The 13,241-nt window shown below is 49.6% G+C and overlaps 1 protein-coding gene across 5 annotated transcripts in view; it reads right to left on the reverse strand.

Moving 5' to 3' along the window:
• MPP1 (membrane palmitoylated protein 1) overlaps positions 1 to 13,241 on the reverse strand; it is a 44,536-nt gene that overhangs the window by 21,941 nt on the left and 9,354 nt on the right. For all 5 annotated transcript variants that reach the window (XM_030575069.1, XM_030575068.1, XM_030575071.1 and 2 more), the window contains exons 2-5: positions 7,300 to 7,443; positions 6,823 to 6,901; positions 5,178 to 5,263; positions 3,352 to 3,420 (exon numbers count right to left, since the gene is read on the reverse strand). In XM_030575069.1, the coding sequence (XP_030430929.1) occupies positions 3,352 to 3,420; positions 5,178 to 5,263; positions 6,823 to 6,901; positions 7,300 to 7,443 (378 nt within the window). The remainder of the gene's footprint in view (positions 1 to 3,351; positions 3,421 to 5,177; positions 5,264 to 6,822; positions 6,902 to 7,299; positions 7,444 to 13,241) is intronic.

Genomic DNA, 13,241 nt, shown 5'->3' on the forward strand with positions numbered 1-13,241 from the left:
GCTTGGGATAACAAAGGCTTGTGCATAAATATTGCCCTTTGTTAGAATGTCAGACTATCTATGAGCTTATATTGTCCAGGGGTCTACCAAGCAGTATAAAATGCACATTTCTGGGGAGATATGCAGTATCACCCTGTATTTATTCATGGATGATGGGAGAGCATTCATGTATACATCTGGGAGTGATTTTACATGCCAGTGGCTGTGCGTGACCAGGCCAGGAGTGGCTGTTCTGACAGCAAAGCAGTGTAAAAGGGATCCCAGGCTACAGAGTTAAGGGGACACAGCATTTCAGCAGTCCAGATTGTACCGTGGGAAATGCCACATGGGCTGAAGCTCCCAGCTCTCTGAACCCCCAGTTGTCCAAAGATGGGGTGTGCGTACAGAGATATTTAATTCTGCCTTTGAAATAATCTAATTGTAAAGTGGGCCCAAATCAGAGCACTGGATCTAAAAACCTCAAACGTTATCTGGGGTCTTGTTCAAACAGGAATTGTTTTGGGGCAGTTCTCTGGCCTGCATTATGCAGAAGGTCAGAGTAGACAATCACATAGTCTCTTCTTTCCTTGGAATCTAGGAAGTGAACTCCAGATTTGAACTGCACGTTGGACCCGTCTCTCCCAGAGGTGTAACCCAAATCCCAGTGGTGGAATTCGAAAACTAGGCCAAGTCTGAATTTCAGAGCTTTCCTCTAGCTCTGGTTATGAGGTTACAACAGGTGGGACCTGTTTGCTCTTATCCTCCCGTTAAAATCATTCATGGTGGTTTAGTTCAGAACGGAACCACCCTTGCAATCTCTAAACAGCAATCTGACTGGTGCAAACTAATTGCTCTGCTTGGGGTTGGATGCTTACAAGATGTGGCGGAGGAGCTTGGGCAGAGGCTGGGAAGGGATGGTTTCACTCCAGACAACATGATGGGATTTGCTTCACAGTGTGTAACCCTATCAGTCACACTGTGAAGTGACAGCAACCATGAAGGACAGAGAGACTGATCACAATGGGCAGCCAAAATTGAAGTTATTAGGCTTCCTCGCACTGAACTGTCACAAGGAAAGGCAGCAAGAGTGTCTGTGCATGGCTGTTCAATGACATAGACTGCTCCAGAACCCCAGCCGAAATGATATAAGGAAGAAATGAGAGAGACAAGGTGGGGGAGGAAGGAAATATCTTTTATTTGAGCCACTTGTTGGTGAAGAGACAAGCTTTCAACCTCACACAGAGGGAAGAAAATTTCAGTCTTCCGGGGAACAATGTCTCAGTGAGGAGGGTTTGTTTGTGCAAGACACTGCTCTGGTGTCCCCTCTCAGCAGAGGCTAGGTGCCTGCACATATCTGTTATTAAGTCAGTGGCACTGCAGCTGGTTTTGACAGCAACAACTAAGATAAGTCTCTAGCTAGAGAAGGGAAAAGAGGACAGAGCTTAATAAATAAGCAGAGATCAGAGCTCATCCTGGCAGGAACAGAGACGAAGGGGAGAGATGGGGAGAAGATATTCACCTTTCACATCATTGCTTAGAGAAACAGACTCCAATGGGAGATATGTGACCAAGGAAGAATAAAGATGAAATACAGGAAAGGGGGGCAGAATGACTCCAGGGCCACGTATGTTAATTAAAAAAAAATAACCTCACCCAATCATCCTTTTTAAGAAGAATCTGCCTGAGCAGAATATTGGGCTCTGGGCAAATGATGACAGAGTAAGATCAGGGTGTTTCATGTTGCTTAGTTTACTGAACTAGGGTGACCAGATGTCCTGATTTATAGGGACAGGCCTCATATTCAGGGCTTCTTCTTATATAGGTGCCTTTTACCCCATCCTGATTTTTCACATATGCTATCTGGTCACCCTATACTGAACTAACTTGAGGTCAAAGAGAGAGAAAATCTTATGTTAACTCCTGCAATTTAAATGTATGAGATGTGAAAGAGGTCAAATCACTGGAGACACAGTTGCCACCTCGAAAAGCAGTTTTTATGTAGAATAACTAGCACTCTGCTGGGATGAATTTAGTTTAGACTCATTGCATGGAAGAGATACACTTTTGCCATCTGTAACTAGATAGATTCTGTTAGCCTGTATAGTCGGTATCACACATTTATGATTGGTGCCATCTATGACAGGTGTCATGCCCTGAGATATTGGGGGGCAATGGGGAAATAAACTAGCTGTTCCTAGATTAAGCCACAAGGAAAGCTCAAGTAGCTATAAAAAGGGTGGAAACTGTATCCTCTTGGAATCAGTCGGGACCCATCAGTCCTTGCCAGCTCCCTCTCCCCTCATTCATCTCCAGAAGCCAAAGGAGCGAGATGAATGCAAAGATGAATGGGCCAGCCCTGGCTGCTGAATCCCTGCGCTGAGAACAGGAACCTCGTAACAACATGCACTTCTGTTGCTATGGCAATGGCAGTGTGGTTGCATAGCCAAGAGCTGGGGTGTTTTGCTCTGCTTTCCCGCCACCCCCACTTGCTTCCGACTATCACATCAGCACCCCTGCGGCAGCAGAAATGACCCGACCCAGCCTGACTGCAGAGTGACAGCATTTCACCAAAGAAGCTGGAGCAGTACAACACAAGGCAGAGTTTGTCACTCTCTCCTCCAGCCAAGGAATCGGAGTGCAATCCTAGGAGCAGACAGGATGCTCCAGGCTCAGGAGCCCATGTCTGTAAAGGGTCTTTGCAGTCTAACCCCACCGCCATTGAGGCGAATGGGAATCACTCCCATAGAACTGAGAGTGGAGTCCAGCCTTTGGTATCTAGCAGACCATCTTTCAAACTATTTAACACAAGAAGTAAATATTGCTGTCCTCTTTTTAGAGACGGGGAAACTGAGGCACAGAGCGGTGCCATGCTGGGCAGTGTTATACAGAGTCTGTCTACATTGCAAGCAAAGGTGTAATTGTAGCATGGGTTGGCTTTAATCTAGCTGCCAAGGGTAACAATGATAGTGTAGCCACGATGGCACAGGCTTCAGCATGGGCTAGCAGCCTGAGTACGAAGCAGGCTCCCTGACCATCTTGTCCGCAGGTTGCGTAGCTGCAGCCTGCGTCAACACGTCTACACTGCTATTGTTACCTGTGCTAGCCAGATTCAAGCTGGCACAGGTTTGCCCACCTGTGCTACCATCACATCTTCGCTTTGCAGGGCAGACAGACCCTCCGACTGGGTAAATCCTGCTCTCCTTTCCCCCATGTAAATGCACAACAGCTCTTACCCTGTTCAGAGTTTGTATCAGTGTAGCAGAGCAGTTCGGTCCCTGAACCCGCACCCCAACCCCGTGACACCCCGTTACTTCTCACCAGCTCAAAGACATCTGGTCCACAGGGCCACTTAGAGGACACGGCTGCACCTACCTGTAGTGCTGGGAGGCGGCTTTGCTGATTGGGGATGACTTTTATTGAGACCGTCCCCTTGGCTTCTCTCTAGTGGACAGAAGGAAGGGGAAGAGAGAAGAGTTGGAGAATGTAGCTTCTAGATCAATACAGAAACCAGCTCAAGGCCCACAGTGTGTCGTTAACCTCAGGGTGCACAGGCACTCCCGGAAACCTACAGAGGGTTGGGACTGGGAGCCATGGTGGCAATATAGGGGAGCTGCCTTGTTTACTGAGTGAAGAGCTGATGGGAGTTCAGCAGAGCCAGAATCACTGTTGCTAAAGGCTTTAGCGCTGTTGAAGTCACAGTGGCTAACTTAACTAACTCAGGCCTAGAGCTGCATCTAGGTAGCCACACAGAGCAGAGTTCTGATCCTCTTTTAGCTTTAAAGGGGTCACCAGAATGAACTAGGAGAGAGAATTAAATTCACCCCATCTCTCCAGCCACAGAGAGGGTTCGGGGCTATAGGGCACTGACAGACCAGCCTGGGGAGAGAAGGGCAATTTGAACCAATTCTTCTTCCAACACTTGAGACCTGCCCACCCTCTGTATTACCATTGCCTTGTGAACCAGTTCAGGAGACCAGGGAGAGGCAGGGCCAGTGCAACCATTTAGGTGACCTAGGCGGTCGCCTAGGGTGCTGGGATTTGGGGAGGTGCCATTTTCTTCAGCAGCGACAGCGGCAGCTGGATCTTCGGCCACCGCTGGCATTTAGGCAGAGGGAGCTGGGGCAGGGGAGCACGGGGAGGACCGCCTGCAGCAAGTGGTGGGGGTATGCAGGGGAACTCCCCACCCCAGCTCACCCCTGCCCCACCTCCTCCCCGAGGAGGCCATGGCTGCTTCACTTTTCCCACCTCCCAGCCTTGCAGAACCTAAGCTGATTGGCGCTGCAAGTCTGGGAGGCGGGAGAAGTGAAGCAGCCACGGCATGCTTGGGGAGGAGGCGGGGCAGGGGTGAGCTGCTTCACTTCTCTCGCCTCCCAGGCTTGCGGTGCCAATCAGCGTAGGCACCGCAAGCCTGGGAGGCGGAAGAAGTGAAGCAGCGATGGCATGCTTGGGGTGCTTGTGCATGGAGCAGGGGTGAGCTGGCGTAGGAGGGGTGCCTCAGGGCGGAGGGTGGGGAGCTGCCGCTTCAGTGCAGGGGTGTGGAGGGAGGGGGCGCAAGGTGGAAGTTTCACCTAGAGCGTGAAACATCCTTGCACTGGCCCTGGGGAGAGGGATGGGAACTCAGGGAGATCAGAGGCTGAGACCAGTGGTGTTAGAATAATCCACAAACTCCAAACAGCCCTTCCCTGCTCCTTCCAACAGCACCTCTAACAGGTCTGACGGGCTGGAGTTTTAACCATGGACAAGGTGAGCGTTCAGCGTGCCCTGAGAGAGGCCCTTCTCTGAAGCTGGGCAGCCATCTACTGAATCGTGCAAGAGGATCATCGTGGCCCTAGCAGCTGGAAATCAGAGCCCGACTAAGCACCATCCCCCTAGCTCCCATGGCAGAGGGGGGTTCTGGTTTGACTGCATGGGGGCAATTTTAAATTGAAAAGACAACTGAACAACCCAAGCCCCACCATGGGTGCTGCACGCACAGCCCCATCCAGTGCTCTGAGCAGAGACGGCCTGCACTTGAAAAGTGGCCCGGCCTTTGAAGAGGCTCCAGCAGAAAGGGGAACAACAGTAGTTCCTCCTAACGCAGGAGGTGATGCAACATCTGCCGTGATTTGCATATTAAGAATGAATACAATCAAATAAGGCAACATGTGATATGTGGCCAAATGAGTCATTCCTCAGGAGCAGCCTCCCAAAATACCTACCAGCATCTTCTGCAGCTGGTCGACCGAGTGGTTGCTCACACTTTGCCCATTGATTTCTACGATCTCATCACCCACATGAAGGGAGCCTGCCAGTGACGGGAGAAATAAACCCATGAAATGCACAAGCAAGCAAAATACAATCCCCCAAAATTCTGGATCGCCCCCCCCACCCCCAGCCTGTTTGCAAGTCTCTAAGAGATCTCAGACCAAATGGCTTCTGCATTCACAATGCACAGGCATAGTTGCTTTGCAGCATGCAACCATCTCTTGCAATTTTACATCCAGATTGGCTCATATAGCATGGTTCTACCAAGGAGTCATTGTGTGTGTCAGTGCACATGCAGGCATATAAGCATGTGAAATACATACATGAGGGGAACACAGCTTCACTCCCTCCATACACACTCCTTTTTATTATTATTTTTAAAATTGATCAAAAACTAAAGCCATTCATACTAGCCTTTGATCTTGCATCATTCTGTAGTTTAGCTTGCAGTAAAAGCATTCTATTTTAGTGATATCCACAATGTTAACCAATATGTAATGTAAAGCTGAATGGTAACCTCATTGCACAGTCAAGTATATATAAATATTCTCTACCTTAAGTGTTCTCATTTTAGATATCCGTACAGATGACAAAGGCTGGATTCTGATCTCAGACACACTGGGATAAGCCAGCACTCCAATGACGTCACTGGAGTTGGTCTTGACTTATTCTGGTGTGAGATCAGGATCAGGCTCTTGTCTTCTACATGGACCTATAAAGGCCTCTAAATGGACCCAAGGCCACCAAAGGGCACTCCTTTTGTATGTACAGGACAGCTATTTTGCATGCAGTCACCACACCATCTGCAGGTGCCAGAGTAAAAAATGGAAATAGTGCAAGTTCATTTACTTTGGCAACTTCTTTTTGTTGCAGGACATTAGCACAGAAATTTTGCCTTGTCTGTGCATTTTAGCAACAGAAAAAAACATCCTTCAAAATCGGTGGGATTTGATCCACACGGAGTGACAAAAGAATCCATCAGTGAGATGAACAAAAATGGTTTCTGGTTCTGTTTGCAGGCATGAGCTTAATGATTGGTCCTGCCCCATCTCCTCTCCCCCTTTTCCCAGCAGAGAACGTCCTAAAGCCTCCAAGGCAGTGGTTCTCAAACTTTTGTACTGGTGACCCCTTTCACCTAGCAAACCTCTGAGTGTGACACTCTCCCCCACTTATAAATTAAAAATACTTTTTATATATTTAACACCATTACAAATGCTGGAGGCAAAGCGGGGTTTTGGGTGGAGGCTGACAGCTCACGACCCCACACGTAATAACCTCACGACCCCGAGGGGTCCCGATCCCCAGTTTGAGAACCCTTGCTCCAGGGCATTAATGCAGCAGCCACATGTAAAGAGCAGAGGGAGGTGATACAAGAGATGGAGAAAGGGCACTGCTGATATAAATCAAATGGAAAATTCACCAGCACCAGGAACTGTTTAATCCCTTTGCATTGAAACTGCCCAGCTCCAAAGATGAAACTGACAGGCCCTACCCAGCACCAGGGCGGAAGGAAAGGGCTAAAGTCTCTGACTAAACGGAAGCCTTGTGTGTCTAGGTCTCAGTCAATGACGACTTCAGATTCTTGCCATTTGCTGTTACCTTGTCTATGTACCATGCCTCCATGGAGAATCCTGGCCACCATGCAGCTCTGCTTCTCATTCAACTTCAGTGTGATTCCCTGGAAAACAGGAAACTCTGTGACCGTCTATTACATATCTAGGGTGAGACATTCACTTCTCTAGGTAAAGTCCATGCCTAGCCAGTATCCAAGACGGTCTGTCTCACTTCTCAGAGTCCGCTCCTGGCTCAATTCCAGCTGGGTTAATTTCCTCTTGGCAGAATAAATCAACAGCTGATGCAGCTTCCTCCAGGTTCCACTACACCCTGTGCAGCTCAGGCTCCAAGTGGGGTAGGCAGTGGCCAAAGCAGCACCCTTGTCCCAGTGGATTATCCCTACCCCACCCACGGACCTGGGAGCTGGACTGGATTGTCACTCTCACTGTGCATGCCAATGCACCAGTGGGTCTCACCCTGACCCCTGAGGCCTTAAGGGTTACCAAACTCTTGCTAGCTCACCATGGGTTCCTCGGTGACCTTCTCGAACTGGATCAGCCGGATCTTGCGCACTTCCCGGCTGTCCATGTGAGCTGGGCTGCCCAACATGGCTGAGCCATTGGCGTAGATGTCCTCAGTCACAGCGTTTGATGGATATACGACAGCCTATCAGGACAAAGAACAGGCCAGGGTTGGGGACAGCACTGGAGGCCCTGCAACATGCCCTTCTGTGGGAGATGAGCCTGTCTGGAACTCCCATGACGATCCCCTATGTGCCCAGGGGCTGTCGGTGGCTCTTCCCGTGTTCTGCTGAACCCCTCATCCTCAATATGCACTTTCTGGCCACACTACTGATGCCTCTCCTGTGAACAGAGCTGGTCAGGGAGCTGCCACCAAGCTGAAGAGCTGGGATTGCTGACCATCACTGCCCTTGGGAAGGCGAGGTCCAAGAATGCTGGAAAAGCGACACTCTCAGCTCTCAGGAGGAAGCTGAGCCTTGTGTCACTCCACAGTGATCCCTGCTGGCCAGTTCAGGAGTAACATTAGTGGAGCTCATTCTAGCCCAGACAGCAGGTGGGGCCTGTGTCCAAGAGAGACCGGAGAGTAAAAAGAAAGAAAAAGAAACATAAAGGACTTCAGCCAGAGAGAGACAAGCTTGATCCAAATGTCCAGCGTATAAACAGAACTGGAGGCTTGGCAACACTTGAGAAAGGTAGCCAAAGGGTTCCCAGGAGCCTTCTGCAAGGTGTTCTAAAGCTTAATAAGATGGTGTGGCAGAATCTTACGAGCCTAGAGTTAAATGTCCGACAAAGTGGGTATTCACTCACGAAAGCTCATGTTCCAATATGTCTATTAGTCTATAAGGTGCCACAGGACTCTCTGCTGCTTTTTTCTAGAGTTAAATGTTACTTTTTCTCACATGAGAATCACTCCAGAGTAACATCACTAAAATAAATAGAGTTACTCTGGATCCACACAAATGTAACTAGGAGCAGAACTTGGACTCTGGTTTCTATTAGTTTGAACCAACTCTCACCTCTGGTCCAAGCAACACAGCTGTCTGCAGGCTAAGCTCCTCACAGCACCCATTCTCCCCAGCACCCCACAGGGTTTTAAGAACTAAACTTTGCTGGATAAAACTGATGGATCACTGACACAAATCATAGCTGTCTCTCCACCCATAGATGCAACAACTCCATCTAGGAACCACCATGCCAAGAGCAGGCCTTCCAAAACTCACTCCACCAAGGAAGCATGAACCAGTGTACCCAGAGTTGTTCACACACATTGCAAGTCCTAGAGCTCACCTGTAACTCCTGCTGTCCCAGCCCTGACAGCATATCCAGCTGGGACGGCTGCACAACTCTCTCAACATCACAAATTAACAGGACTAGATGGAGGATATTTCTCGAGCAGCACACAGCAGCACATAAATGGTTAAAGAACTGATACCCAGGTCAGTAGGAAGCATGGGAACTGCCTGAACTAGCTCCCACAAGGCCAGCTTTTGCCAACGTACCCCCCTGAGCAATCTAGTATCTCCCCTGCCTGCTGGCAGGGTCATGCTTCATGGAAGGACCAGACCTGCCTAACCTCGGGCTTTTGGGGTTGCTTGTCAGGCTCCCCGATGGCCTCTTGGAGCTCTAGGACTCTTGGTACCATTCTGGCCATGATCCACAGATGTCACAACTGCAGGTGCTGAAAGCTGTGAACAGCACATTGGATAGAGCAGAGGTGGGATAGAGATGGGTCCTATCCAGGCAGTGCAAGAGAAAGAGTTTAAGCCCCACCACCAGCCAGAAACACTTGATTTTCCCAATTTAACAACAGTTACAAAAGAGCTGGCTGTTGGATGGCAGTGAGAACGTGGGGGGTGGGAGGGAGGTGTTATTTGCAGCACGAAATTGGAAAGCTGGAGAGATTCTCAACAGCATTCTCACTCCCCATGACTGACCTGGTCCCAATATAGTGATGCTTTCCACTGGCCAATAAGCAGAAGGGAAGAGGAACCATCCCAAAGCCAGGTTGCAGACCATGTGTGTGAAGCTCTGGAGACTTAATCATCCCCTGGCTGGAGGATCTTATACAAAGCATCAGTAGAAATCTATAAACAGCAGTGGGCCAGATTCCTCCTGGGACAAAGAGGGCTCAACTCCACCAAAGTTGATGCAAAGACACCACTTACGCCCTTGGCCAGCATGCCAAGGGATGCTGCGAAATAAGCTAGGCACACAGGATTTCACCCAGAGTGCATCTTGCAAGTGCCAGGGGCCAGTGGCACCTCATTTCAGCCCTGCAGCCTCTTTCAGTTCCAGTCTTAGACCCCACTCAGCCTGGTCAATGCTCCTCAGTCCTGACCTGCAGCTCCCCCTGTACTCCAGTCCATATACCTGCAATGAGCTCTGCTTGGGCAGCTCACTGCTGACCTGCAGTCCCTGCTATCCCATGCTGGGCCCCAATGACAGACACATCCATTGGTGGTGAGCTTGTCAGACATCCCTCCCCCCTCCCCAGCTGGCACTATACAACCATCCTCTTTAGCCAGCTCCCAGCACTTGCTAGGGTAAAGCAAACACCCCCAGCTGTTCCAGTGTAGATATTAGTCCACTGATTTTACTGCTTCAGGAACAATTAATGAGCTGCAGAGAGCAGCCCTGGCCAGGACCAAGCCCATTAACCTCTTCTGGTGCTGAGGTGGCAACATGCATTCATGGTTAATACGCAGGCAACCCTGGCTCCTTGCAGCAGGGGCTACTGGAAGGACATGTGTGTTAGGCTTCCCATGTCAGGATATGTCAGAAGACTGATGATCATGTTCCCCATCCTACAGGAGCTCAGACCAGGAGTCCTGGCCAGCTCACACCAGGAAATGATTGTGGCTTGTCAGTTTTACTCCTGTACTCGTGATTTTGCATGTTGTATGAAGTCACATGGAATTAATGCAGCCTGCCCCTGTTGCATGCAGTCTCTAGCATCCTCCAAGGTCCTGCTCTCCTACCGGACCCTGGGAGGAGTCCAAGATGGTGGCCAGTTGCTCAGATCATGTGAAGCACTTTGCTTGTGCCCCAGGATCTCCTAGAACCCCCAGCAAATTACACCGGAGTTAAAAAGAGATGGCACAGTATAATCTTTTCAAGAAGCCAGCAGACTGCTGACTAACCACTCTACATTCCAGGAGGAGCAAGTATAACTGACCCTCCTTGGGCTATGACCAGGATTTGAACTTGAGACCTTCAGTGCTAAAAGCATGAGCCTCTGCCACTTGAATTACAGGAATAACTCCCCTAGATTGTAGCAGTAGTAGACTCTCATCTTCTTATGTGGGCCAGCCACTAGGGGAAACAAAGACACACACTGTGTTAGTGTGTGATACAGAACCTCTCTGGGACAAAACTGAGACAGAGATCACCATGTGCCTTACTCTTATATCGATTTGTCTTAGGACATTTCTGTTCTGAATTCAAAACGTCTCTTCAACCAGCTGATTCAGCCACCACCACTGCTCTGCTCCACTCCACCCACCCTCAGTCCCAGCTGCAAAGCACATTCAGAAGACACAGGATCAGACTTTGGTGGGAAATTACTTTTCTCTAGTTTCCTTGATTTTTGGTTATTTTGTTCATTTTTAAACTGACCTTGGATTCCTCTGCAATTTATCTGACACCTTGCCTGCACCCTCCCGTCCTTTCACCTTAGGGGGTAAACACTAAGGACTTGTCTACATGGGGAAAGGTTTGCAGGTTATACCAGCATCAAAGTGCCATGGCTGGTATCACATATGGTTTAAGGGTATGATTTGGTCACGGGGATTTTTAATAAAAGTCATGGACAGATCACGAGCAAGAAACAAAAAATCACAGGCCATGACCTGTCCATGACTTTTACCATAAATACTCCGACTGAATCTTAGGGAGTGAAGGACGCTCTGAGGGGTGAGCACTGTGGGGGTGAAGCCTAGGGTGACCAGATGTCCCAATTGTATAGGGACAGTCCCGATTTTGGGGTCTTTTTCTTACATAGGCTCCTATTACCCCCCACTTCCATCCCCATCCCAATTTTTCACATGTGCTGTCTGGTCACCCTAGGAAGCCTGTGCACCAGCTGTGGGGGGTCTGCTGCTGCTCCCACCACCACTGAGGTGGGAGCCCCAGGGGGCCGCTGCCAATCTGGCTGCCACCAGGGATGGCAGGGGAAGACCCAGGGCCAGCTGCTGCTCTGGCCACCCCAAGATTGCTGCTGGAGACGCTGAGCTGTGGCTGCTCCCGCCACCCCCGGGACTGCTGCTCAGGTGGTCCCTGGGGCCAGTCACATCAGCTGCTGCTCGGGCGGTTCCAGGGGCCACCTGCCCAGGGCTGACAGAGCAGCGGCTGGCTGCAGAGCCATTCCAGCAGCAACCAGTGTGGTTGTCCCCAGGGCCACCTGAGGAGCTGTCCCCAAGGCAGCTGCTTGGGCGACCCGGTGGTCAGCCACACAGGCTGCCGCAGAAGTCACAGAGATCACAGGAAGTCATGGATTCTGTGACTTCTGCAACCTCCATGACAAACAAGGAGCCTTACTTATGGTTCATGAATGAAATAAGCGATACCAGCAGAAGCATTTTTTTTAACCTGTCTACACATTAGGGCTTCTGCTAGTTAGAATCATAAATCACACTTGAACTGGCACTGCTAGTGTAGACTGGGCCTGTTTTGGAACCAGCCTTGTACACAGAGAATGCAGAGTCAGTTGGGTGCAGCTTCCTGTCTTCAAGAGCATGTGTGTGGGGATATAGCAACTTCTCTCCCTACACCACACACACACTTCACATTCATCTACACTACAAAACCACAATGCAATTCAGCATGTGCTAGCAGATGCTGGATAAAAGGGGTTAGCGGCTGCAATAGCAAGGGGGGGGCAAACTGCAGACCTAAGGTGCACTGGCAAAGCTGTGTGGGGAGTACAGAGCTCTAGTGGGAGATGGGGGCTGCAGATCAGGGGCATTGGTGGAGCTCTTTTGAGTGCTAGCACTGGAATGGTTGCGGGGGAGGGAATGGCTGTGGGTCAAGTTTGAGGCATGTTGCAAAGTTGCCAACTCTCATGATTTTACCACGAGCCTGGCGATACGGCGATATTGGGTGCCTTATTCAAAGTCCCAGTTCCTGGAGTCCTGTGCTTAGATGAGAATCTGAGGTTTCATTTTAAAAAGAATGGACATTTCTAACCTCCATGGTCAAAGAGAAGAGCTTGGAAATCGAATCTGAATGCATCCTAAAGGCTCAGAAACTAAATGCAAGAAAATGAACCGAAACAGTATTGTTTTTAAAAACAAATCTCATGAATTTTACACCAATCCTGTGACTCAAAGAAGGAGGCTGACTTATGATTTCTGAACATTTGGAGTTGGCAATGCTGCATTGGAAGAGCTGGGTGAGGTGTTTAGGGCAGGCATAGCAGGGTGGGGTGGGGTGGGACATGCTTCGGGACTGAGGTGCACTGGGGGACATACTATGGGGTGATGCTGCAAATCAGGTCTAGGGTGCATCAGCAGAGCCACACGAAGACCCCCAGACTGGAACCAAGGAAGATACAAAGCTGTCCTAACATAACTGAGGGTAGAATCCATCACTGGAATAGCAGGTGGTGCAAATCAGGACTATGGTGCATTGGCAGAGCTGCGCAGATGCCTGGCCTGGACTCCTAAAGAGAGCTGCAGTCAGGATTGCAGGGCATCGGCAGAGCCAGATAGGACACCAGATTTATTGAAAGAAGCTATCTTTGATAGCCCAAAAAATCATCCAGAAATTAAAAAGAGCCAAACAGGTTGCTCCTGCCAAATTTGTTAAATACTTTCAGATTACGGATCCTGCAGCCAAGCCTCAGACCCAGGTTGTGAATGTGGCTGTTACAAGCTCCAAGAAAGCCTGGGCTTTTGGTGGAAGGGAGAACAGCTAAAATATCAGGTAGGGGGCTGGGTCTGCAAT

This window comes from Gopherus evgoodei, chromosome 9, assembly GCF_007399415.2.
Source record: "Gopherus evgoodei ecotype Sinaloan lineage chromosome 9, rGopEvg1_v1.p, whole genome shotgun sequence".
Taxonomy (NCBI): domain Eukaryota; kingdom Metazoa; phylum Chordata; order Testudines; family Testudinidae; genus Gopherus; species Gopherus evgoodei.